At 40.1% G+C, this 25,308-nt stretch overlaps 1 protein-coding gene across 9 annotated transcripts in view; it reads left to right on the top strand.

Moving 5' to 3' along the window:
* Positions 1–22,600, top strand: part of ELMO1 (engulfment and cell motility 1) — a 322,098-nt gene extending 299,498 nt beyond the window's left edge. For all 9 annotated transcript variants that reach the window (XM_082753916.1, XM_082753922.1, XM_082753917.1 and 6 more), the window contains 4 exons: positions 7,875–7,982; positions 12,109–12,191; positions 17,524–17,601; positions 22,219–22,600. In XM_082753916.1, coding sequence (XP_082610042.1) covers positions 7,875–7,982; positions 12,109–12,191; positions 17,524–17,601; positions 22,219–22,419 — 470 coding nt within the window. In that variant the 3' untranslated portion in view covers positions 22,420–22,600. The remainder of the gene's footprint in view (positions 1–7,874; positions 7,983–12,108; positions 12,192–17,523; positions 17,602–22,218) is intronic.
* Positions 22,601–25,308: the final 2,708 nt, after the last annotated feature.

Below are 25,308 nucleotides of genomic sequence, written 5' to 3'. Positions count from 1 at the left end.
TGCTCTTACTAACAAGAAGCTTGGTTTTATTGCTGTCTTGACTGATTTTACTAGGGAACATCTGAAAGAATCTCGTGGTTGCAATTGTAGAATCTTCTTTGTTTCACTGGAACTGGTTTTGGTTTCATCTGGAATAAGTTCATCATTTGATGAAAATCTCAAGCAGCAGTCTGAACGTAGTATTTCCATTTTTGCCTCGGTGTCCAGTCTCCTTGTTCTCTCAGAATAAAATTTCTACCTCTGCAGGAATAGCACATATAACTTTGTGTATCCACAATTTGAGTGTCTCAGAGTTGGATCATTTATTTTCTTGTAGGTTTATTTAAATTATATTACTAAACAAATAACAGATGTTCAGTACTTTTATACATGTGATGAGCTCATTTTGTACCTTTCCCTCTGGTACTGCCTGTCCTTAGTTTTTGCCATGAATTACCATATACATTAAATATATTATGGAGTTCAAATGTACTTTTAAAAACCACTTAGATCAGTAATTTGTTTACATTCAGATGAATAATGATTGACATGAGAAGATTCTTTTTCCCAATCCTATGAGTCATTGCTCAGTACTAGATTTACAGCTCGTTTTTTACAATTAAACTCTTTATGGTTCTTTTTCCCCTCATAGGGGGGCATGCTTCTTTCTTAAAACAAAATAATGGGTATATAGTATAAATTGAGCAGATTAATTAGAATTTTATCCCAAAAAATCCCTTTAGAACCCTTATTTTGTCAAGATTCAGATTGCTGTTTGTTTCCCAACTGCAAATGCAATGAAAAATAGAAAGTTACAAAAGCTAAGTACTGCCAAAGTACTGCCATATTTGAGACCTTCAAATCAATTGAGAAAAGTTGCTTTCCTCACAGAAGGAAGAATCCCTGCAGTGCCTGATTTCTAAGAAACAAGCAGGCAATTTTCCTTAATGTTGAGTGGTTATTTTGGAAAATTCCAAGCCTTTATCAAAGGGTCAAGTTGCAGAAAAATATGATGCAGCTTTATTTACTCTCTGTCAAGACTACAAACACCTATAAAGCACTTGGAGCAGAATTTAGGGAAAGAACATTAATATTCTACCATGACTTCTGTACAGATTTCATAAGAAGGCATGATATGTGTTTCCCTTCAGCAACATCTTTGTGGAGTGAAACTAGCTGAAGTAATGTATAGTTTTGTTTGGCTATCAGTACTGTTGTTTTTTTTTGTTTGTTTGTTTGTTTTTTATTTTATTCTTTTCAGAACCTTAATCCAAATGACTGAAATTCTAGGGAAGGAGCAGGGTCTGTGGCAAACCTACTTGTTTTGGCAAATCTCCAAGTAGAAGATAGACTATTTTATCTTAAGCTGTTGTAAGTCCGTAATTCATAGGATCAAAAACCGTAGAAGATGTAAATTGGTTCAACTTATTTGAGTGGACCTGAAAATAATAATAAACAAAAGAAAAAGAATAATAGCAACTTGATCTTATGGTCCACAGTTAAGAACATTACTGTGTACTATGCCTTGGAGTGAACTGTATGGGCCACCAGATTGCTTCGATGTCTTGTTTATTCAGGGCCAAAAGAGTTCATGATTCTTTGGAAACAAAATATTTGTTTCCATGCCTCAAAGAGCTTACTTACCTTCTCTGAAGGTGGTTTGGTTTGGTTTGGTTTGGTTTGGTTTGGTTTGGTGGTTACTGGTTTGGATTTTTTTTCACTTTGTCCGATAAATGTTCATTTAGAAGGGCATGTTTCCACATGCCCTAGAGTTGTGTGTACCTTATGTCAGTCTTCCTCTATTCCCTGAAGTGAAAGTGTAAGGTATCCCCCTGGGAAAAAGGGAGGGAAAAGACACAACAACCATTACTAAAGATGACAAAACTCACCAAGGTCTAACACTATGTAATCCAATGAACAAGAAAAGCATTGTAAACACAAACATGTTTGGTTTATAAACTGGTTAACTGGGAAGCGTCCCTTTTAAGGTATGTACAGTGCCTGGCATAGTCCATATAGCAAATAGTTGCAGTTGACACAAAGTGGAAGAAGCTCTATTGAAACTCGCCTCTTTCCTTCAGTGTTGCCTGTACCCCAACCAGAGCAAGCTCTAAACCAGGCCTGCCATGATATCAAGAACTAGAAGATGAGCTAAAGTGAAGGACCAGAGGCATAGCAAATGATGATAAACATCAAGGCAGACCAGCTTTCAGATAACTCCCCTGTATGTCCTACTAGAAATGGTACAAGTCCCAAACTCCTGAATGTGCCTTCTCTTACCTTTACCGTACCTCCCCATCTCTTATCCCCTAACCCACCCCACACACAGTACATGTGCCCTGTGCTTACTGAGAGGATCAGCAGGAGCCCCATCACCTGCCCACTGCCCCAGCTCACTTGCTGTGGAGCTTGGCCATGGTCCATCCAGGTTGACTTTGTGCCAAAACAGGAATGGGGAATGCTGTGAGGCATCACGGTTTGCCCGTTAGGTGGCAACCTCCCTTGTAAGAGTAGTGAGATCAGGTAGCTGTTCTACCTCTATGTGTACTGATCCGTTTACATCTCCTATAATTCTTTTTTCTCTTGAGACAATCTTGGGACAAATGTTGCAAATCTACAGATTACACAAGAGGAACCTGAACGTTGCCTACAGAGGAGAAGCTGAAAGCATTAAATTGCCTGTTTAAAAAATAATTAACTGGCATTATTCCACAATAAATTCCATTTAGACTGTTGTTTGAACATTTGGTAGGACACACATGGTTAGTCACAGTAAGTCGAAACAATTGACTTACAAAAACAAAACAAAAAAACAAACAAAACAAAACAAAACAAAAACAAACAAGGAGGGAGATTGCATCCTCTTACGACCTTCTGAGAGGAGGTGAAAAACATTTCTTACATACAAGGCATTGGAACACATCCAGTCCAACAGGTGATTCTTTTCAGGGAGCGGAGCTGAAGGTTAAGCGGTGAAGTATCTGCAGTCAGATCTCTGCCTTTTGTATTCCAGCACGGGATTATTGTTCATCAGGGTCTCTCTGCAGCCGAAATCCAGAAATACTACATGTATTATCGTCCCAGCAGGATCCTTGCCACTTTCAAAGAGTACATGGCCTTTGCCTTGCAACATTTCATGGTTGAACTGCAGTACTAACTCCTGTTTTTATTAGGCATTCTTAATCAATAGGAAATGAAACAGTAAAATCTGGTCTGCTGTTCTGGTCACTGTTCATTGACTAGCTCTGCAAGTCCCCACTTTGTTCTCTGATTGTGGACATCAGCTGACAGACAGCCCTTTTCATTGTTCTCCTTCCTTTGGTAATTCCTGAAAGAAAGGGGTGAAGACTAAATCGAAAGCCTACAAAGCTATTTATAACCCTAAATGTTATTTTTTCCAGTAAAGCTAAGTAGCAGATCAAGACATTTTATTGGAAATAATAGATACTTCTGTAGCTGTCATCCAGTATATTTGTAGTTTGTTGCTGAGTGTACTCTTGGAAATAAATTCCCCTGTTAGCTTTATAAAAGATTATAGAGAAATTGCATGTTATCGAAGTGGTTTTGCAGTCGAAGACAAGGTTTCTTGTACAGTTATATTTGGAAGGGAAAGAAAGCCTGATGATGCACACTACTATATTAAAACACAAGGCAGAATATTTTTTTTAGTAACCTGGAAAGAGAAAACTTAAATTAAAAAAATCAAGCAAAGACAAGTTTTCCATCTCTTGCTAGGATAAGTGACTCACACTTTTGAATGAGAACACACTTTGTCTTTTTTTCTGCAAAAAGCTACTGCTGCTACTTTGTTCCACCCTCCACACTCCCATAAAAATAATATTGTTCAAGTATGTGACATGCTGAGAGGAACTGGTTAACCAGAGTGCCTCTGGCATTACCACAAGCCAATTAATCGCCAAGCCTTTTCAGAACTTGTTGGCTTTCATCTAACCAGCTAAGACCAGTTAGAGTGACAGTGTGTCACTGTGGTAAGTATCTTAGAGAAACAGCACAGTGAAAGAGAAAGGGTGAGTCCACAAACATGTATCTAAAAGCTACATCCAAATTTGGAAGGTTTTACTGACATTATTACACGTGTGTTCCCTTTGCTAAATGTGTGATCAAGCCTTTCTTTAAAAAACAAAAAAAACAACCCACCTTTCATTTTTAGTAATCTGGAACATATCCTGGGATAAAAGGTATGCTCACAGACTTTTTTCATTGGACATCTGAGCTATTTTCTCTCCAGAGGTCTAACTCTACAGCACTTCTGTACTAACCACCTCAATTCTTCACTCGGGATAGCATTGTTAAGGGTGTATGAGTCATTGGCCATTAATGCATGTGGAAATACCATATGAATGGCCACACACTCTGTAGCCCAACATCAAAATGTTCTGTGCCCTACTATTTGGTCACAGTTTTGAATATTACTCTTCTATCCAAACTGGTAGCTGGTTGTGCTATTCAGGATTTTTTTAACCTTGTTTTAACAATGTGCTAGGATATGTTTAACCCACTAGCTGTTTTAACAATTGTTTGAAGCTTAAATGTTTAAAACTTTTTCAGGCTTAAAAAACAAATCAAAACAAACAAACAAATAAAAAATCACAACAGAATGACTACTACAGTTTCCCAAAGAAGAATCTCTAGCACTTGAATTTGATTGCATCAGAGGTCAGTGAACTAAGAGATAGATAACTCAGTGGCAACATTAAATGCTAGTGCCTGAAAATTGTGATGAAATCACATTGTATCTAAAGACTCAGTGTTCAGCATCCACTCCTCCTTCAGTGTGTACACATACACACAGATCTCTGTTGAGGAGTGCAGGGGCTGTTGAGAATTCATGGCACTTCAGCTTAGCAGATTTGTATTTAAGAGCTCTGGAGGTTTTGGTCAGTAGTTCTTCATTGTTTTATAAGCACTACTCTCTAATCATAGTAGAGAAGAGTTCAGGGTTTTCTTTTTTCTTCTACATGTTTTTTTGGTTTATCTATTTGGAGCTGAAAGTAAATGCTCGCCACCTCCCACATGCTCTTGTGTAATTAAGGCTTCTTTCACCCTTCTTGTCAGTGGGAACAATTTCATACGATATTTATTTTGACTGCAGCATTACTTTATATACTCCACTTCCAACAAAATTGCATTCAGCACCTGTACTAGTAAAATAACATACATCCCATTCAGAGCTGCTCCCCTCCAAGGCGCCGTGATCTCGCATAAGTAGGTTATTGTCTGATAAACTGTAACGTCACATAGAGGAAAAGAAGAACCCCAGCTGGCTAAGGCTGAGGTGGTTGTAGAGGCTCCGGGAAGGCAAGAATGGTTATGCCCCATCACTGATGTGCTGTCTGCCCTGCTCAGCCTGGCTGCTGCGGTCGCTCAGTGGCTGCGACTGAGGGAACCTCATTAGTTCCATTTATAGGTTTCATTTAAGGGCTTTCCCCCTGACAGCCACGCTGTGGTGCGATGGCAGTTATTAGTGAGCCCACAGGAGGATTGCACTGGACGTGCTTCAAGCTTCACTCTACGGCTATTAGTTATTTAATTAACCTTGGGTTATGGGGAATTGCTGTAAGAGGCTTCTCAAGCCTTCAGAGCAAGGCTTTCTTATGATAAAATCACCTCTTTGTGAAAATGAAGTACAGAAATTTTCACTGGGCCTTTTCTCCTTTTGTTATTGGAGCAGGGGGTTGAAATGGGAACAAGGTTGCCAAAATGGTCTAACTCTTAGGAGGCTGAAGAAGAAACCTTTTACAAACCCTCAATAAAAACTATAGCCCCACACTAAGTCAAAAGGAATTCATAATATTTTACTTTACTTTATCCAGTTATATCATCATCTTCACCAGGTTATTGACAAAGTAGTGAGACCAAGTTGGCTTTTATTAGGGAAAAAATGGTAGTTGTAATCTTAGTGTCAGAAGGATATATTGTCCTGAACAGTCTTGGAAACACCGAAGTTGCAGTTAAAGCTAGGTATGTAGCCTCCTGCTACAATCACTAGAGGCTTTTCTGTGGTAGACAAGGCGCAAGATGGTCTATCATCAGGTTTAACAGAATATATTTTTTAAGTGTCAGGTTTTGAAATGCTTCTGGTAGAGTTCTCTGTAAAATTTCTGAATCTAGAAAAGTTTCACATGCACAAAGTTTCTGATGCACAAGCTGCCCGACAAACTGCTTTTGTGTGTATTCTTCAGATGACAATCTACTGAATGAATGCTCCTGCTTGCTCTTGTTTCAAATCCCTACAAATGCTTTGTAAGTGGGATTTTCCTCTTGACCCCATGCTGTGCAATATGGTACGTGCTGCTTACGGTCCTGGAATGCTTATATTTCAGCAGCTCTTTTTCTATGCATCACAGAATCATCATCTCAGGCTCTCCTACCCACACACCTTTTAGTAGTGCATATGTCTTTGAAGCAAGTAAACAGAATCTTCCCCATCACTGTGTTGACCTTTTGCCAGTGGTTAGTAAGGTCTTTTGGAACTTGTCAGAAGAAGGGCCTGAACACTCAATAAGTGGTTGGAAATGTGTGGTTTATTTTCTCCAAACATTTTTGCATTTTGACAAAATCTTCTAAAAAGCTGTATGGCACCCCACTTTTGACATTCAAACTGAATTGCCTTTCTCTGTGTTATAGTGCATTGTATTTTAAATGGCTGGCTAGGGTACTTCCAAGGGTCCTTTAAAAAGGAGTAGGGTCTGTGAAGATTTTACTGAAGGAGCGAAGAAGTCCTTGCTTTGCTAACACCCAGACTGGTGACTGTACAGCTCCTCCTGCGTTTTATCCCAGCTGTGGCTTCATCCGCTCCTGGCGACAGCAGCATGATGGGGCTTTGTCAGTGCTAGCATTTCCCCTAAACTCTCCCTTCGGCTGCTGCTTGGCACAGCATCAGTGCTACCTGCAGCGAGAGGAGCACAGAGGCAGAGAAGCCCCCCCAGCACTTTAACGTCTCGCCTTGCTCTAAGCTTCTGGAGATTTATAGCTTGGCTGTAACAAGACTGTATTTTTGACAGCTTAGCATTGTGATCTATTTATTAAATAGAAAGTGCCCTGACAAGAAAAGGTAACCTTGTTCTTGCTGTTTCAGAAAGGGAATTGGCAAGCACCACCCTTGCCCGCTAGGCAGCGTGGTAGCCCTGCTCTGCAAAGCTGATGTTCTTCAGGGGATAGATTTTAACAAATAGCACTAAGGGCAGTTATATCCTGAGAAACAGGAGTTGGCAGGAAGCATAAGTATACATCTCCTAGGAAGGGCTAAAATGCAAAGAGGAATGTGATACATGCCCATTTGTGAGCACACCAACCACTGAGTTATCTAGAAGACAATGGACTTAATGTTTTTAAAATCTTTGCATGTTTGTTGTGTTCATTCTCCCCATAAATATGGGAGTGTTCTCTCAACTACAAAAAGACATGAGTCAAAATTTTCTTAAGTTATGGAGTATTTCAAATGTATCAATATTTGGATGTGCAACAGATGACATCTGGCAGGGCTTAATTCTCACATAGGGGGTTCAAAATAATGAACCTTTTATGGGTGTGTTAAATTTAGCTGCTAAATGCAGTGGTTACTTACCTAGGATGCATATCATGGGTAACAAAATATCATGTAAAACTAAGTCAGCTGCTTCTTGCTAGTATTTGTTCTTGGAACCAGTGGCAAAATCAAAACAGAAATGGTAAATGAATGCCAGCTATGTTTAAGCAAGTGAAATTACTGGGCAAAGTCCCTGCCCTGCTTTTCATACATAAGAAATATTTCTTCTTCAAAAAAAGCGGGGGGGGGGGACAGTCCTTCCTTGTAGTGCCTCATTTGAGTATCCAGTTGATAATGCTAATGAAGACATGTCAGTGACCTTGTTTTAATGCCTTTATTTTAACAGACAAATTTTGGTATTGTCGACTTTCGCCGAATCATAAGGTGTTGCACTATGGAGACTTAGAAGAAAGTCCCCAGGGAGAAGTCCCTCATGATTCATTGCAAGATAAACGTAAGTCATGCACAGGGATTGTGCTACTTTTGCTTCTTTCAAGCTCTTTATAAGTGGTAGTGGATTTTTCTTAATACAGGACATTATCAACAACTCTGTTCATGAAGATACATAGCAGAGGACATTTACTCGTGCATTCAAACACTGCTGTTCTGGTTTTGGCAAGCATGTATGAGGACTGAGCTCAGCTTCCCAATGAGCTTATACTTTCATTCAGCTTGGAAATGTCGTGCTTTTCATGGGGAGGAACACAGTTTATTTTCATTCCTCATCTAACTGCAGATGTCACATTAAAATACTTTGGCATATTCAGAAGTGCTTCCTGTCCATGGAGACAGCTGTTTCTTTTGCTGCAAGCAATCTAGTGACATGGAAAACAGAGGTCTTTTTCATTATCATGGCAAGTGGACTTAAAGACAACACATTGATTGCTGTGAGTGGTATTGATAGGACCTCACAGTTAGTTTGTAACAGGGGACATGCCTTTGTGACACCTCCTGCCATGAGATTTCTTGGGATATTTTGTAGGGACCAAAGTCATTTTGGAGCCCTTCAGAAAATCATGCTCTCATGAAAAGTTCTCCTTAGTCCTTCAACATGATTTGTAGAGGTTCAACCTGCAGTCCCAGGAAAGTTTTTTTTGATGACTGAGACAATGACCAGTGTAGTTCCATCACCACAAAATGACATCAAGAAATCAAGCATTGAATAAAGAATCCTTTTTAGTTGTTCTTTTCTGAATTGCCATTAGTAATAAATGCCATTCTCAGCATTATCAAATCAGACACACTTGCACAAGTATTCAAGTTGGTGGTTCTATTTCTTTCATGAAATGACAGAAAGAATAATTTTGCAGATGACAGAAGTTTCTCCAGCCTGCAAACTGAGAAAGGAGAGAATCAGTGATTTGAACTTTTCTGTGTGTTAGTAAAACAGAGAATTGTTTCTCTTCTCTGGTCCCCCAACCTATCTGCAGGCAGCACCTTTTAAAATTTCTAAGTGCTCCCAGACACAGACTGGGAGGTAAGGAAGAACCTGTCTACTGCTGGAGCCCTGACAGTTCACGGTCAAATTCACTTGTTTTTAGTACCTTCCTCCAGGATGTTTCAGGCTTTTACTGCAGTCTTGGCAAAATGTAGTACAGGTTCTCAAATTGCTGCATTGGCACTAGAAGACACTATTTTACTGGACAAGGCTTAGGGAAATTGCCCTTGAAAGTTACAGTAGTATGAGAATGGCAGAAAAAGAATGAAGGTCACACTTGAATTGCAGGCACAGTTCCTGGACCAGCAGTTCCCAGATTTGGTTGCATTGAGCATATTTCCATGCTCAAAACCCCTACCTGGACTGCAGGCTTCACTTTGCATTTGCGTTTCGCACATGCTCTTGAAACTACTTGGGAATGTCACAATCCCATTGGGACAGCAGGATCCTGCTTTAGGAACCAGTGGATCAGACCCATGTGTTCCCTGTGCATGCCTGCTGGCAGTGCAAGTCCTGATGTAGTTTGAGGAAGATACGGTTATTTCTTACATTTCTCAGACTTTTCAGGCTGTGAAAGATGTAAGATTTACCCACATTAAAGTTTAATAAAACAGAGTTGAGAATATTACAAGATGTGATATTATAAAGTGGCACTATTTTAAACAAGTCGAGCCAAACTGGCTTGGGAATTTTACAGAATATTTTCAAAAAAATACTTAGTTGTTCTTTGGATAGGTATATACTGAATTTTGAGCTCTGAAGGTCTGAATATGATGTTTAATGTTCTCCATGTCCACCAAATGTGGTGGTTTCCATCTCTGGGGAAGGATGTGCCTTTAGATTTCACTTTTCTCACTTTTGCTGATGGTTAAGATTGTCAGTACTTGTGGACAGGTCAACAGATAAAAGAAAAGAAGTGTGTAAGAAACTGGAGGGCTGAGAGAAGTAGCATAGGACATTTTGTGTGCTCCTTGCCCAGCCTGAATAACTAGTGTCTATTTCCAAAAATAAATGGTGGCTGGTTTGTTGTTTGGTTGGTTGGTTTTGGTTGTTTCTGTTTGTTTGTTGTTTTGTTTGTTTGTTTGTTTTTGTTGTTGTTGTTGTTTGTTTTGTGTTTTGTTGTTCTTGATTTTATTTTTTATTTTTTTGTAGACGTTTTTACTTCTGTGAATGTCATTTCTCTCTTCAGGTTGGCACAGTTAAACAAACTGTTCCAGCTGGAACAGAAAGCATCTGCCCTCTTTTTCAGGGCTCTATCCGTTGTGAGCACACTGAACCTGTGCTTATACCCTCCAGGATCTTGTAGTCATCTTCTGGTACCATTTGAAGTCTCAGGCTTTCGTATTATTATGCTGTTCTATATATATGTTCCTTTCCTGAAGTTGCAATGATAATGAATAATTTATAGATAATTTATAGTTTGTAGAAATTTTGTCTCTTGCTGACAGTATTGTATTGTGGATTGTATAGATTCTCTGTAATGTAATTACAGTTGGAAAATTGACTTCCACTTGAAGCTTAGAGAAATTTGTCTTCATGTTTTAATGACCTCATGATGTTTACTCTCTGAGTGAGTCTGGGTGACAGCAGCTTCCAAAACTTTTTATAACTTTTTTTTTTTTTTTTTTTTTTAATGATTTCTGATAATTCTTCTTAAAGCAGTTGGAACGGGTTGTTATAAGCCTTGCTAGTCCTCATTCCTGTTAGTACTAGAAGTGACTAAAATGCTGATGGCAGTAAGAAAAAAACATATTTATATTTGAGAAACTTAAAGAGGCAATAACAGAAGGACAGCAGTATCAAGTGAGATCAAGGGTCCAACATGCCCAGGATCCTCTCTCCAGATGTCTGGGGAAGAGCAAAAAGTGGGCAGGCATAGTACATTAAGTAAGAGAGTGATCAGTGTATGCTATGTACACAAGTACACCGAGTACACATAAAAACTATCAAGATGCAGGTACATGTTTAGATGAGAAGCTTTTTCCCAAGGTAATCACAGAATCACAGAATTGAAGGGGTTGGAAGGGACCTCGAAAGATCATCGGGTTCAACCCCCCTGACAAAGCAGGTTCCTTAGAGCAGGCTGCACAGGCAGGCATCCGGATGGGTCTTAAATATCTCCACAGAAGGACACCCCACAACCTCCATGGGCAGCCTGTTCCAGTGCTCCATCACCCTCAAATCTCAACAGGCAAGCAAATATCATCTTTTTATCACAGAATCATCTAGGTTGGAAGAGACCTCCAAGATCACCTAGTCCAACCTCTGACCTAACACTAACCAGTCCTCCACTAAACCATATCACTAAGTTCTACACCTAAACGTCTTTTAAAGACCTCCAGGGATGGTGACTCCACCACTTCCCTTGGCAGCCCATTCCAATGCCTAACAACCCCTTCAGTAAAGAAGTTCTTCCTAATATCCAACCTAAACCTCCCCTGGTGCAACTTTAGCCCATTCCCGCTCATCCTGGCATCTTCCTACAGCCTCCTTTAAGGTACCTGTAGAGAGCGATAAGGTCGCCCCTGAGCCTCCTCTTCTCCAGGCTGAACAACCCCAGCTCCCTCAGCCGCTCCTCATAAGACTTGTTCTCCAGACCCCTCACCAGCATCGTTGCCCTTCTCTGGACTCTTTCGAGCACCTCGATGTCCTTCTTGTAGTGAGGGGCCCAAAACTGAACACAGTACTTGAGGTACAGTCTCACCAGAGCAGAGTACAGGGGGACAATCACTTCCCTAGACCTACTGGCCACACTGTTTCTTATGCAAGCCAGGATGCTGTTGGCCTTCTTGGCCACGTGAGCACACTGCTGGCTCATATTCAGCTGACTATCCACCAATACTCCCAGGTCCTTCTTTGCCAAGCAAATTGCTTGATGCTTGAAATTTTGTCAGGAACCACTGATGCCTGTTCTAGTTGTTCTTACAGATTTATTTCTTAGAACAGACTGAAAATGGTGGTGTGTGTGTTTGTATACAGTTTTAACATGCTGGTCTTGCCTCTTTTTAGATTCTGTAGCTTTTACACATCTTGGTTATAACTCATTTTCTGTTTGTTTGTTTGTTTGTTTGTTTGTTTGTTTTTCCTGTTTGTTGTTTTGTTTTGTTTTGTTTCATCATCACTTTTGGATTTTTTAATGCAGTGCCAGTGGCAGATATAAAAGCTGTTGTGACTGGGAAAGACTGCCCTCACATGAAGGAGAAAGGAGCTCTTAAACAAAACAAGGTATGTTTCTCAAACTCTTATAAATACATACCCTGGAATACAAAGCTTGTCAACTTGACCTTCCCTAAACTAATACAGATATTTTTCATTCCAGCCTGCCACCTTTCAGTATACACACACACACTTCAGCCCATCTGAGTTAAATTATTAGGACAGCCTATTCTCCTTTACTCATTCTGTGACAGATGTGCGTTGCAATATGCCCAGAGCACATTAGGATAGTCTTTAACAGTGATGCCTTCTACCTCTAAAGTCAAGCGGTTTTGACTGCTGCTATAGAGCAGAGCAGCAGTGACTGTTGGTACCTACTCTTATGTTGTCTCTGATAAATAACTAGCTTGTTCAGGCTGTATTCTCCAATGAGCTGACATACAGTGAGCACAGGCATATGCCAAAATTGCAATTAATGTCCAGCTGTTGATAACTTCAAATCCATTCAGGTAAAAAAATTGATGCCAACAAAAGGATGTACGGTCGATGCTAGGCAGTTAATGAAGTGAATAAGGATGTGTTCAGCAATGTATTTGGAAAAAAAATAGGAGACATGGTGGTCAGCTTCAATTAGATTTATGCTACCTTTCAGAATTTCAGACTCAGCTTAAGCTAAGACTCAAGTTGAATCTTGCACGTTTTTGTTAGTAACAATTGCCATCACAGCAAGAAGAAATTGAATTACTAGCAAAGTCTCACTTATTTGATGGTAAAGGTATTCATACCATATAGTATGATATATATTAATTTCCATTGGGTTGTGCTTTCTGACCTTATAAGTAAGAATGAGATTCTAATGATATTCAGTCTGACCTAGAACCACACCCTGAGCTCTGTGAGATGGATTAGAGGATTTGAGTCAGTTTCTAGTTACCTGAAATTGAGGAGTTTGAGGTCCAACTAGAAAGAGATTTTGGTGGACAAAATTCCAAAGGTAAGAGTTCCTGCTTCGAGACTTTGAAAACAAAATGCACGCACCTAGTATTCAAATAAAATCTGGAGAAAACAATTCTGAGAGGAGCTATAGAAAATGAAAGGACACTGTCAAAACTATGTCACACCACTGTTGCAGCTTCACTGCTGACCTTTCTTGCCTTAACTATGGCTGGAGAGAGATACACAGAACATCTCAATTGTTCATGTATAAGAAACACAAGGAAAGATGCTTTAGATCTATCAGGATACCGTCATCTCTTTTCAGCATTAACTTTACACGGTCAGAAATGAAAAAAAAAGTCAAGCCAAACGAGGAAAAAAGTCCCAGGAGTATCTTCCCTTGTTAATTTTTGGAATCAGAGCACTGACACACATACACAATAGATTGCATACAACTCATGCCTCAAGTTACAGATGAACCATCAACAGCATTTTGCTGGGGCATTTATATGATGCATATAAAGTATTTTTAGTGCTTCCTTGTCTTAGCTCTCATATGTCCTCACAAAGAGGAAAGATAGGAGCAACGAAAGCAGTGGGTGTCAGTGACAGAAATGTGTCGTCTTTATGGAGCAATAATGTCTAGATAGTATATAATGCTAAATAGCAGAGCTGCAGATGATTTTGTTCTCAGCTATCAGCATTGCCCCATTTCCTTCGGTAAAATAGCTTTGGACTGGTGTAAACTTCTGGCTGGGGATGTGAAGATCAGGAGCTGGTAGGTAGCACATCTGCATCCACAGCTGTTGTACAATATTGCAACAATTTAACCAGCATCATAGGAATAACACATCATTGTTTGCTGAGTACCAAGTTAATGTGGACAGTGAGATGAAAAGGAAAAAGCCCAGCATGGAATGCAATTTGGCTGATTTTGGTGTATGAAACCTTTCCCTTTTTGGAATTTCACACTTGGTGATGTATTTTTTGAAAGGTCTTTTCATTTGGTGCTTTCTGTGTGTGTGTGTGTGTGTGTATGTATGTATAAGGTGTATATATATATATAGACCACCTTAATGTTTATTTATTGGCTGCAAAGAAAATAGAATGGCAGAATGCCACTGCTCTGAATATAGCTGGAACTGGCAGAATGTCCATAACAAAGGCTTCAGCATCTCATCATTTTCTGGCACATGGCTATTCTTCTTCCAGTGGGATCATTTAGAAATAAATAAGAGTTAAACTGAGTTGGAATTTGCATGCTTATGAAGCTGGAACAGCATGATAGGACCAGACCCGAGTCCATCATTGTTCATCTTGTGTTCTTAAATTCGAAGTCATCTTTTCTTGGGTAATATTAATGAATTTCAAGGACATGAAATATACTAGATTTCACAGCATTCAAAACAAAGCTTGAGAGAATAATTTGGATAAAATGTTGCTGTGTATTTGTATATATTCTTCTTTCAACCTGTATTTGCTGATGCAGCAGGCTTCAGACTTGATGCCTTTTTATTCAGCAGAACTGATTCTGCTCACTTCCCTGTTCCTTTGCAGCTTCCCTTTTATTTCATGTTGGTTGAACAAGTGCCCTGCCACTGCATGTATATGTAATTCTCTGAAGAGGTTCTTCTGACTCTGGCAAGTAAACTTAACATGGCTGTTATCTCAGCCTTTGGCAAAAGACATTGGCTGAGGCTGTTGACAACAGAGTAGGGAGAAGTACTGAGATCATTACAGCTGCATAGGATCAATCAGCTATAGAGACTTAAGATATCAGTTTATCATAAATAGTGTGTCTTCTATTGGCTTATATCAGAGATTGAAGGAGAGGGGGAGAAGTCTGGGGAGTGGAAGAGCATGTTTCTCCTCATACCACCTGCAATAGCTTTCCCTGTGAAATCGAAACCAATTGAAATTCAATTCCCTGTGGAACTGAAATGTCCAGCAACCAGGTGAGGCCTCTTTTTTCCTGTTTCCATGAACATGCCTCAAAAGAGAGGCACATTGTGGGTCCCAGTGCCATTTCCTCTTGCAAGCATCTAAGGAAGGACAGATGTCTGAAATGTGCAAGGGTGGAAGGAGTTAGAAATGTCAAAGGAGTGAGTTCGTCAGGTTGAGGTGGGGAGAAGTAAAGCAAAACAAAGAAGGAAGGAACTGATTCTCCTGGAAGGAAGAAATGATAGGGGAGGAAGACCAGAGACCAAGAGATCTAGATCTGGTGTAAGAGGCTGGAGTGGAAATTGACTTTGAGAAAAATTGACAAGTAGGACAGAAAACAGAAGAGAAAGCCACAGACGGCTAATGGAGACTTAATACTTTTCCTTTAGGAACTGCTCATTCCTCAAAATCCTCACCTGTCGTTGATGAGAACATAACAAAACCATGTGGGTGGTCAGCCACAGGTCAGCCAGCTCAACTACTGAGACCACCGTCGGTGTGGAGGGCTAACTGGCAACTCCAGCTCCTTAGGCTTCCATTTTCCCTTGATGGTTTGCTGTGCCTGAGGTGATAGAGATGCCGGAGCCTGGAAGCTGCAATCCATGAGCCTTTAGTCCCAACAGCAGCCAACAAAGAAGCTGAACTGGAGCCAGGGCTGCCAAACTTCCACTTTCCCACATAAAAGGAAGTTTGGCGCCTTCAGTCTAGGCCTTTCTGTCTACTTGACTGGGAATGACCAAACCTGGGTGTCCCTGGGATGTTCCTCTTTCAGGCAGGAATTTTCTCTTTACCTTTTTTTGAGATAAAGATCTTCAGTCCTTTAAAATTCCTCAAAGGACAAATATTCAGAGATGAGGCCTGTAGGACTGTTGACCTTCGTGAAATTCAGGAGCTTCATAGTAGAGTAGTAAAAGCCCTTTTTGCAATGATGTATTTCATTTTCACAACCTCAGTTACATGACTTGGCATGTTCTGATGTCAGTAATTTATAACACTCTGTGAGGAGATAATGCCAGGTTTGTGTGGGCAGAGGTAAATTTGTTTGTGTAATGAGGGATATCGCTCTTAATAAGGTGTGGCTGAGAGACATGCCTAAAACTCCAAAAGGCTATGTGAAACATGAGCAATTTGTTTGCTTGATGCACCAACAGTATTAGTAGCTGCAGCTTCCTTGGGCACGGACTTGTCTCCTGTGGCTTGGCAATACAGCAAATTGGACCTAATAACTAAATTCAAGGAAACCAACAGCATTTCCCATGAGATCCTGATCTCTGATCAGCCAAGATTATCCCTAAGGATTACAAGTTTTTATGATTCAGATTCTGCTCTTAATCAGACATGTTCAAAAATGAAGTAACCCTTACTGAAATCCAAGAATCTGTGCCAGTTTTGAATCACGAGATCAGGTTAGGAATCCAGACCAACACATATGCTGCAGTTCCTGCAGTCAAATCTTCGGTTTTAAAACTAGGTGTAGTAAATATAAGAATCAATGCTCTTGTTGCTGCTGGTGTGCAGGGCCTGTTGTCAGCTGAGAGTCAGTGAAGGTGACCAGTATTGGGATTGTGAGCCTCAGGAAGCCAAGAGGCTTAAGGAATAGGACTTATGATACAGATCAAAGTAGTTCTGAGTCAGCATTCTCTTGCTGGAGCCATATTTTTTTCCCCACAAAGTAATTATTTCTGTATCAGCTAGCTTACAGGTTGTGAAATTCTTGTAGCAGCGCTTGTAGTGATGTGTGCAGTAACCATTATAACATTACGTGCTTACTGCTGGACGGTGAAATTTCATTATTTATTCAAATTGGTTGTGTTTCCCCATAGGAACCTAGCTCCAGGTGCCTTTTAGGGAAGACCTATGCTTAATGAATTCACTTTGGCAACCTTTAAAATTCCATCTTTAGTGCTGAGGAGAAAAATGATGATTTATCCTCTCCCAAGATTAATTTTGGTCTTCACAACCAAGTAAGCCAGATTGTTCAGTTTGAGTCTGCTGATTCTCATTCAGGTAAAGACAAAATGACAGAAATCTCCTGAGAATGAATAATTTCACAGATTTCCAGCAGTGAACAAAAACATCAGTATATATCAGAAGATTAACTGTCCTGACAAGATTTTTGACGTAGGGAATCAAACCTACAGAACTTTGCTAGTTTGCAAGTCAATCCATGCAAATTGAAGAAACCATGGGTCTTCACAGAGAGTTTGTTATATGTGTACTTTTGTGGATTATATTGATTTTAGTCCTCAACATCATCTAGCTCAAATATGAATTCAAAGTAATCTGTGACCAAGTGAGTAGCAGTCAGCAATAGGCAAGGTGAGTTAGCTTCACTTGAAGCATCTGTGTTGGGCTTCTTGTTGTGCAGTGGTCTGGTACTCCTGCACCTTTGGCCAGGTAAGGGGAGTATCATAACCTATTTTCTCACTTGTTTTGGGGAACAAGGGGTAGTAAAGAAAGAAAGATCTCAATGCTTGATTGCTTCTCGTGGTGCATTAACATACGTTCCTTTTTCTTATTCCAGGAAGTGCTAGAGCTTGCGTTCTCTATATTGTATGATTCAAGTGGCCAGTTGAATTTCATTGCTCCGGACAAGCATGAGGTAAGTCAAGTTAAGGGTGCAGAAACTTCTTTGAAGCCTTCTTAGTTCCCTTGTGGTAGCAGCCAGATTTTAAAGAACATAAGAAAGGTCATCCTGTCACAGAGTACAGGACAATCTGAACCTGTGTCATATCTCAAAACAACCTGAAAGCACAGGGATTAGTATGTGAGCAAGACCTTCTGCAATTTTCATGCATATCCTGGGCTACGTGTTTTCTATTTAAATGTCACAGAGCACCGTGGGATCTGAATTCCAGGACAATATTTCTAAGCCCTACTGAAATGCATACTATAAGAGTAAGAAAAGAGCTTGGGTGCAGACCTCACAGTTACACAGACCTTGTTCATCTTTTCCTGGTGCAATAAAGATTTCCCCTTGTCTGGTCTGCTTTAGACATTGGAGTATTTTGCTGTGTGTTCACTTTGGTGAACTTTATTTCAACGCCAATGATATGCACAGGCAAGCTGTTCATGAATCACTGCTGTCCTCAGCTCATCTTGATCGTACCAATATAATCAGGGGAAGTTATACCATCTCTAGGTCTCAATTTCAGCCAATGATTTGTGTTCTCCAGAACAGCATATCCCCATTTTCTTCATTTCATGTTGCTTAAGACCATTTATGACAGGTGATCACAGAATGTCCTTTCTCTTGCATCTCCATAGATTGATGCAAAAGGAATTTGCAATCAGTCTCACTTGCATAAAGGCAGTGTAAATACAAATAGCAAGGCACAATGGCAGTCTCCCCCCTGCTCCTTTCTCTTACTTGATAACAAAATAGACAACATCATTGCCTTTTGGAAGATGATGGAACTAATTTATCTAATGATGTGGAATCATCACAAGTGATTCACTCCAAGAACTTGGAATTTCCAAATAAAGATTTAGCAGAGTACCTATATTAAAAAAGTAAAGAAGCAGTAAAGTTTTCCATTCTTGTCTGCAAAGTCACAGGAGTTAGTTTTTCATCTGCACAATTATTTTATGGTGTCACATGTGGTCTCAGTTCAGGACACTGCCTTGAGATGATGAAACACAGAAGACTGCATTTAGCTGCATTATACTGTAGTGTTATTAAAGTGCATGAAATTGCATTACAAGTGAAGTATATTTAGTTACACAGCTTCAACATTTGCAATTCTGGATAAAAACCTTCAAATAAAAGTTAATTTTAGGAGAAGAAATGAGGTTATGCTCATTTGGATTTTCCTGGGTATTAATATTTGAGTGTCATTTTCAAGTATGTCCATTCCAGAGAAAGATTTGCTGGTAAATTTTCATCCAAGAGAAACGAGCAGTAGGATTCAGGCATAATGCACCATTAGAACTGTAAGTTTAAGCCAAACACGATCGTCTTCATCTTTTAAACTGGATGTATGTTAGAGGCTTTCTGATATAAATTCTCCAGAAATTAAATTCTAGTCTGTTTCAGTTCGTAAGAGCCGTTGGTCATGAAAATCAACAAATTTTTCAGCTACTTCTCTGGCAAACATAGCTTAAGGTTTCAAGTGTATTTTAATGTTCTAAATGTTCAAAAACTGCTACTGCATTCTACTGATGGGCAGTAGCATTGTGAGATGTAGTAACCCCTTGCTAGTGATTGTGATAACACACCTATTATCTCTATTTCTCTTTTTGATCATATGCAGCTTCTTTGAAACAAAATGAATATGCTCAAAAAAGAGACTAAAGGCAAAAATCTCTGCTGCTACTTCACAGTTCCCAAGTGAACATTTCCCAACGGGCATCTCCCTTCCCCTGTACTTTTTCATGGCCTACAGAGGAGTGAGTTGCAATTATAGTAAAAATTACAAGTATACAGAGGGAACACCCATGAGGAAAAGCAAATAAGTTGTTCTGAAGCTCATGATTCTTCATCAAAGTGACTGAGATGCTTGTTGATAAAAGTGCTAGTTTAGCCATGTTGTCAACTCGGGAAATTTGATAGGTGACATCTCATGATATGGATAGCTTTGCATGAAGTGCCAGAAATATTAGCGCACTATGTTGGTACATGAAATCTGTAAGGTCAGACTTACTGGGTGATTTTTTTCAAATACTTCTGCAGTCCTTGTGATTGTAGAGAGATTTGAATTGGGAATAGAGTGTGACCTAAAAACTAAAGTTGAACTAGGATTGTAGGATAATTCAGATTGTAAGAGACCTTGGGAGGTCCCCTGTTCAACCTCTTGCTCAGAGCAGGTCAGCAGTGAGCTCAGATCAGGTTGCTTGGGGCTGTATCCAGATGGACCTGGAAAACCTTCGAGAATGGAACCTGCACAACCTTTCTGGTTGTCTGGTTCTGCTGCAGGACTCCCAAGGTATTTCCTTAATAAAATCTCATTACAGAACCACTGTCGTTGAGATTTGGACCTTGCACTTGCACACTTAAATTTGACAATACCCTTAGCCATCTGTTGGAGCTTACGGCTAGCCAGAGAATTCAGCACTGTGAGATCACTCCATTGTATTTGTTTTTCATTTGAATACTAATAGCTGGTTTCAACTACACAGCAAAAAGGTGGATTAATCTTATCCTTGATTTTTGACAGAGAAACTGATGAGAGAGGCTATAATTAGGTTTCATTGGAATTTTATGAAAATGAATCTGTAGTAAATTAATTTTTCAGTGGCTCTTAGTCTGTTTTGCATATTAAAAAGAAAAAAGCTTCTGAATGAGTGCCTCTGTTTTTCCACCATCTCATTAGGATTTCTCTCTGCTCAAAATGTGCAGGAGTTTAATTAGATGCACTTGCCAACATGGAGATTAGAGAGGAAGCCCCTTTTCCAGGCCATTGTACTCATCTGAATTGTGGCCAGAATTTGGTTTCTGTGGGCCCTGAATGAGTTATATCTGGAAGAGGAAAGAACTGTAGTTCTGCTTTCTGGCTCACTGCGATTCCTCCCCAGAGAAAGTGCTGGCCATACTCACTGAGCAGGTGATAGACGATTTACATCAGGTGCTGCATCTGTTGAATGGATGCACTGCACTTCTGTAACCTGAGCAGAGCCTTTTGCCTTTCTGTTCCTTTTCTTAAAATGAATACCGGGGAAACTTTCCCTAATAAAGATTTTAAGTAGATAGTAAAAAATAAATAAAAGTAGTACATTTTAAAGTAATTACATTTCTAGGATAGCTCTTTTCCTGATATTCTGCATACACTCCACAAAAGCTGCATACTTTAAAAGTCTTCAGTGACATACTTTGGGGGCCTAGAACAGGCAAGGTAATTGCTTCCTTAGTACTGTGAGCAGGACAGCCTGAACCATCAAGTCTTTCCTAGACAGCTAATTTCATACTAAAGCTGCATCATGGCTTTCCAACACCCTGGGTGAAATCCTAGCTCTGCTCCTGTTTCATTACTGACTTAAATGGGTCGGATTTCACATTGGATGTTGAAGCGTGTTAACTATCCTATTTTAAACACATGCCCTTTTTCTAGATGAAGACATACCCCAAGAGGGGGTTTTCTCTCTGTCTTAAAAATAATCTTCATTTCTGCTGTAGGATGAAGTCAACTGTGACTATCTTTAAACTTGGCGATATCATGTAGCAAATGGTCAGCTAAATTTAAAATCCATTTTTTTGGCATGAAATCTAGCAGAAGTATTTGTAAGATAAAAATGTAGTTACGGTTGATTTAATTCTCTCCTGCAAACTAGGACACAAGTTCATGATTGCAATCTTTATTTTTAGATGGTAGCGTTTGAGTACTTCTGTTCATAGTTGCATAAATGGCTTATAGTAATAAATGAAAGGGACTTATCTGATTTAAGTTGACTGTAGATCACCAATCTCCAACTGTTTTGTTGTATATTTAAAATATTCAGACCATGTTTATCTCAAGCTGTCAGTCACTGGGAAAGAACCTCCTATTAGGAAAAAGTTAACAACAAAGAGAAGGGATTTTAGAGGCCAATTCAGCATTTGCAGCATTTGGAATTACACCGGGTAGCTTGGCATTTAATTTTCGTGAAGGATGCAGCATTGACTGACTGCAGTTTTTGCAGTATGTTATTTTGTGCTCTGTGAAATAGTGGTAAAGTAGGCATGGGTATGTCAATGAGAGCCTATTCCCACACATGTCAGTTGACACCACCTTACTATGGCTTGTTTTGCTGTAAATTAGATAGTTGGTAGAGGATTTCTTATGGAAAGAGTAAAGGTGAATTTTGGCTGGTATTCACCTCACCTAACTTAGAATTAAAAGTCTTGGAATTAAAAGTTCGGTGTAGAATCATCAGGCTCTCTTCTAAGTACTGGGCAAAGATAAAGATGGGGAGAAGGAGGCATCTCCAGATGTTCAGTGTCCTAGGTTAGGTATCATTCTTTCTCCCATAACTGTTGAGAACAAGAAGCTTGGAGGAGATACATAACTGTCCAACCACCTACATGTTGTCATTTCTTCTCAGTTTAAGGGAGTTCTTTACCTATTTCCAGAGCACATCAGTGGAACATGCCTTCTTCATGATACAAGCTGGTAGAATGAATCAACCTCATTTTAGGTCTCTGTGTACATCCCTGAAGGAGCAGTAACTGTGAAGGACCAAGCCAGACAAACAATTTATGTTCAGAAAGTCTATTAATGATAATTTTTATATTTTCCCCATGCAGTATTGTGTATGGACCGATGGGCTGAACGCCCTTCTTGGGAAGGATATGTTGAGTGATCTAACGCGGAACGACTTAGACACGCTGCTCAGCATGGAGATAAAGCTACGCCTCCTTGACTTGGAAAACATACAGATCCCAGATGCTCCCCCACCTATCCCAAAGGAGCCCAGCAACTACGACTTTGTTTATGACTGTAACTGAGGCACCATTGAAACTTGCTTCAAACTGGAAATATTATAACTGGAGAGATAGAAAAGAAAAGAAAAGAAAAGAAAAGAAAAGAAAAGAAAAGAAAAGAAAAGAAAAGAAAAGAAAAGAAAAGAAAAGAAAAGAAAAGAAAAGAAAAGAAAAGAAAAGAAAAGAAAAGAAAAGAAAAGAAGAGTTTGTGAGAAAAAAAGAAAAACCGATTGTGCACCTTGGATTCTGGCTTTGGGGAGGAATGTAGAAACACTTGCATTCCTCCCTGTTCCCTGCATCCCATCCTTCCCCATTCCCATCTTCCCTATTGCTCATCCAAATCCACATTGCTTTAATTAACTTTTAATTGCAGGCCAGTGGCCTTGCTTAAGGCAAAGACTGCCACTAAGAAGCACCCTCCCAAGGACTTTTTTTACATTTTTAATACTGGAATAGACATTCTTAACTAAAGGATGATGTTATCAAACTGCATGCCTGTGACACCCACTTGGCAGGGCAGAGGCTTTAACTGGAAGGAGGGGGGAGGTAGGGAGCAGAAGCAGCTACTGTAAGCAGAAGATTTCCCCAGGCACTCCCAAGAGTCTGCTCACAACTGAATCCAATGCAATGACAAAAAAATGTTAACTGCTTCCCAGTACTCACGCCATTCGTCACTGTCATTGTTCTTTCCACTGCCATCTCAATTCTCGTCACCAGCCTTCACCCAACTGATCGGCTCCCACAATGGAAAGTCTGCAGGTTTTTGCTGTACCATACGCTGCAATGCTGCAACAGCTTTTAACTTCGTTTCCTCCCAGCTCTTAAATAGCCCTACACTAGCAGATCACTAGTACAAACTGTGTATGAAGCCACCATTGTGTCCTGTCCCTGTAGCATTCCCTAAGCCTCAATTGCCTCTAAAATTGGCTTGTTGCTATTCAAAGTGATTTTTATTTTCTTCATCCAAAGTTCAATAGTAATTTCCACAAATTAATTATAACTGCCAAACATTCAGGTTTACATTGTTGTCATTGCTACAGCGTTAAGAATTTGCAAGGGATTTTTTTTTTGTACGGGTTCTAATTTTTTATTTTATTTTGCCAAACAAATATATTTAAAGAAAACTAATTTCATTGTGAGTACTTTGGGGGGGGGGGGGGGGGGGGGGGGCAATATTTTTACTTAATTTCCATTTGGAACATTTGCCCTGGAGGGAGAAAACAATATTCCCTTCAACTTTGCTGTTGAATAAAAATCTGAGTTGTGATGATTCTTGGAACTTTGTTTTTCTTCTGAAGTTGTCTTTTATTCTTTATGGTTGCTAGCAATTCTCAAGTGTTTGTTCCAAAGAGGAGAGAGAAAGGCTGGATCTTTCTCACCTGCATCTGATTTAATTTAATTATTCGTTTGTGGTGACAAGGATAAGGTGAGTCCAGAGATCCCCACTTGCCATAGGTACACAAGCCTTCCTGTAACAAGGAGCCTTTCAGAAATATGAAATCAAACTGCAGCGACGTTCTCATGGTCAGTTCAAGGCTGCTGCCTTGTACCTGTACCTGTGCTTCCGTTTACTCTATGGAGAGGGTTCCCTCCTGCTCTTTCTTTTCTTCTAGGTATTTCACCAAGTTCAGTCCCTCATTAAGTGCTGGGTCGAGATCTAGAGGAACCCACCAGCACTTACAGCTGAAGACAGATTTTTGTTTGTGAAGGTTCCTCTCCTGCTCAGACACAGCCTAAAAAGACTGAAGGGGTTTAAGGGTTTTATCAGAGCTGGTGCTAGAGAGGAACCTAGAGGGTGGTTCCAGTTTAGATGGACACAGAGGACCTTAGCTGAGGTGGCCTTTGCTCCATCCAGCTGTCTGGGGCAGTCATCGTGACTGACCTCATACCAGGTGAGAAGAGAAATTATGTCCTTCAGGTGCAACTATACAGAGGATGAGGAGACCATGGTATTGAGTTCAGGCAGGAGAGTCCTAAGGAAGGTACCTTCCTGAAGTTGTACTTGCAGTATTCTGTGAATGTCTTGATTTATCAGGAGGCATAAATTGGTAAAGTAAGGAAAAAAGAAACTGAGTTAAATGCTGGAGTAGAAAGTTAGGATAGACCACAGCCTGAGAGAAAATTCAATACAAGTGAGAATAGGGATGTACAGTGTGAGATGTAGGAGGTTGAGATATTTTATTCTGTGAAGCTTTGTCAGACTATAGCAAAGGTAGATGGGTTAGGAATGAGTGGAAGCAAGGCACTGCCTGCTGCAGGGAATCTGGGAGGAGTCTTGGAGGAGGGGATGGAGTTAGGAACACATTTCTTTACCAGACACTGATGGCTGCCTGAAGACAAGGCTCAGAGCAGAACAGAGAATCCAAGTTGCTTTATTAATCTCTCTGACCCATCTGGGTGACTTGGCTGTGCATAACCTTTGCTTTTTATTTACAGACTGCAGAGCTAGCGCTTCAGATGGGTATTGCTCATTGTCAAAAGAAACACCTTTCTCTTCTAAGTGGTGAGAGCCAAACATTGCCTGCTCAGGGGCAATCAAATGTGGAGATCTTAGCAGGAACACGTCTGTGTGAGAATCAGAAAGGAGCAAACAAAAACCTTCCCCCTGAGGACGAATTGAGCAGGAGGAAAAGGTTAGACTTGGCTCCCCCACAAAGGTGAGTGCCCCAAATTGCAGGCATGCTAAATTTGTCACCCCCCACGTGTCCTGCCTGTGCAATAAGAGAGAAGAGGCTTGAGCGATGCGTTGGCGTAGTAGCCCATGCAGCTATTTTAAGAGCACTCCCACAGCACTCTGAAGGGTCACGGTGCAAACACAAATCCTGCCTTCAGTTTCTAGAGCTGTCATACAAGCTTTCTTCACCATTATGAAAGTCAAAAAAAAAAAAAAGTTTAATGATGAACAAGTATCCC

Source organism: Aythya marila, assembly GCF_965140915.1.
Source record: "Aythya marila genome assembly, chromosome: 2".
Classification (NCBI taxonomy): Eukaryota; Metazoa; Chordata; class Aves; order Anseriformes; family Anatidae; genus Aythya; species Aythya marila.
Note: the sequence above shows the minus strand (reverse complement) of the source record. Positions and strands in the feature narration are given on the sequence as shown.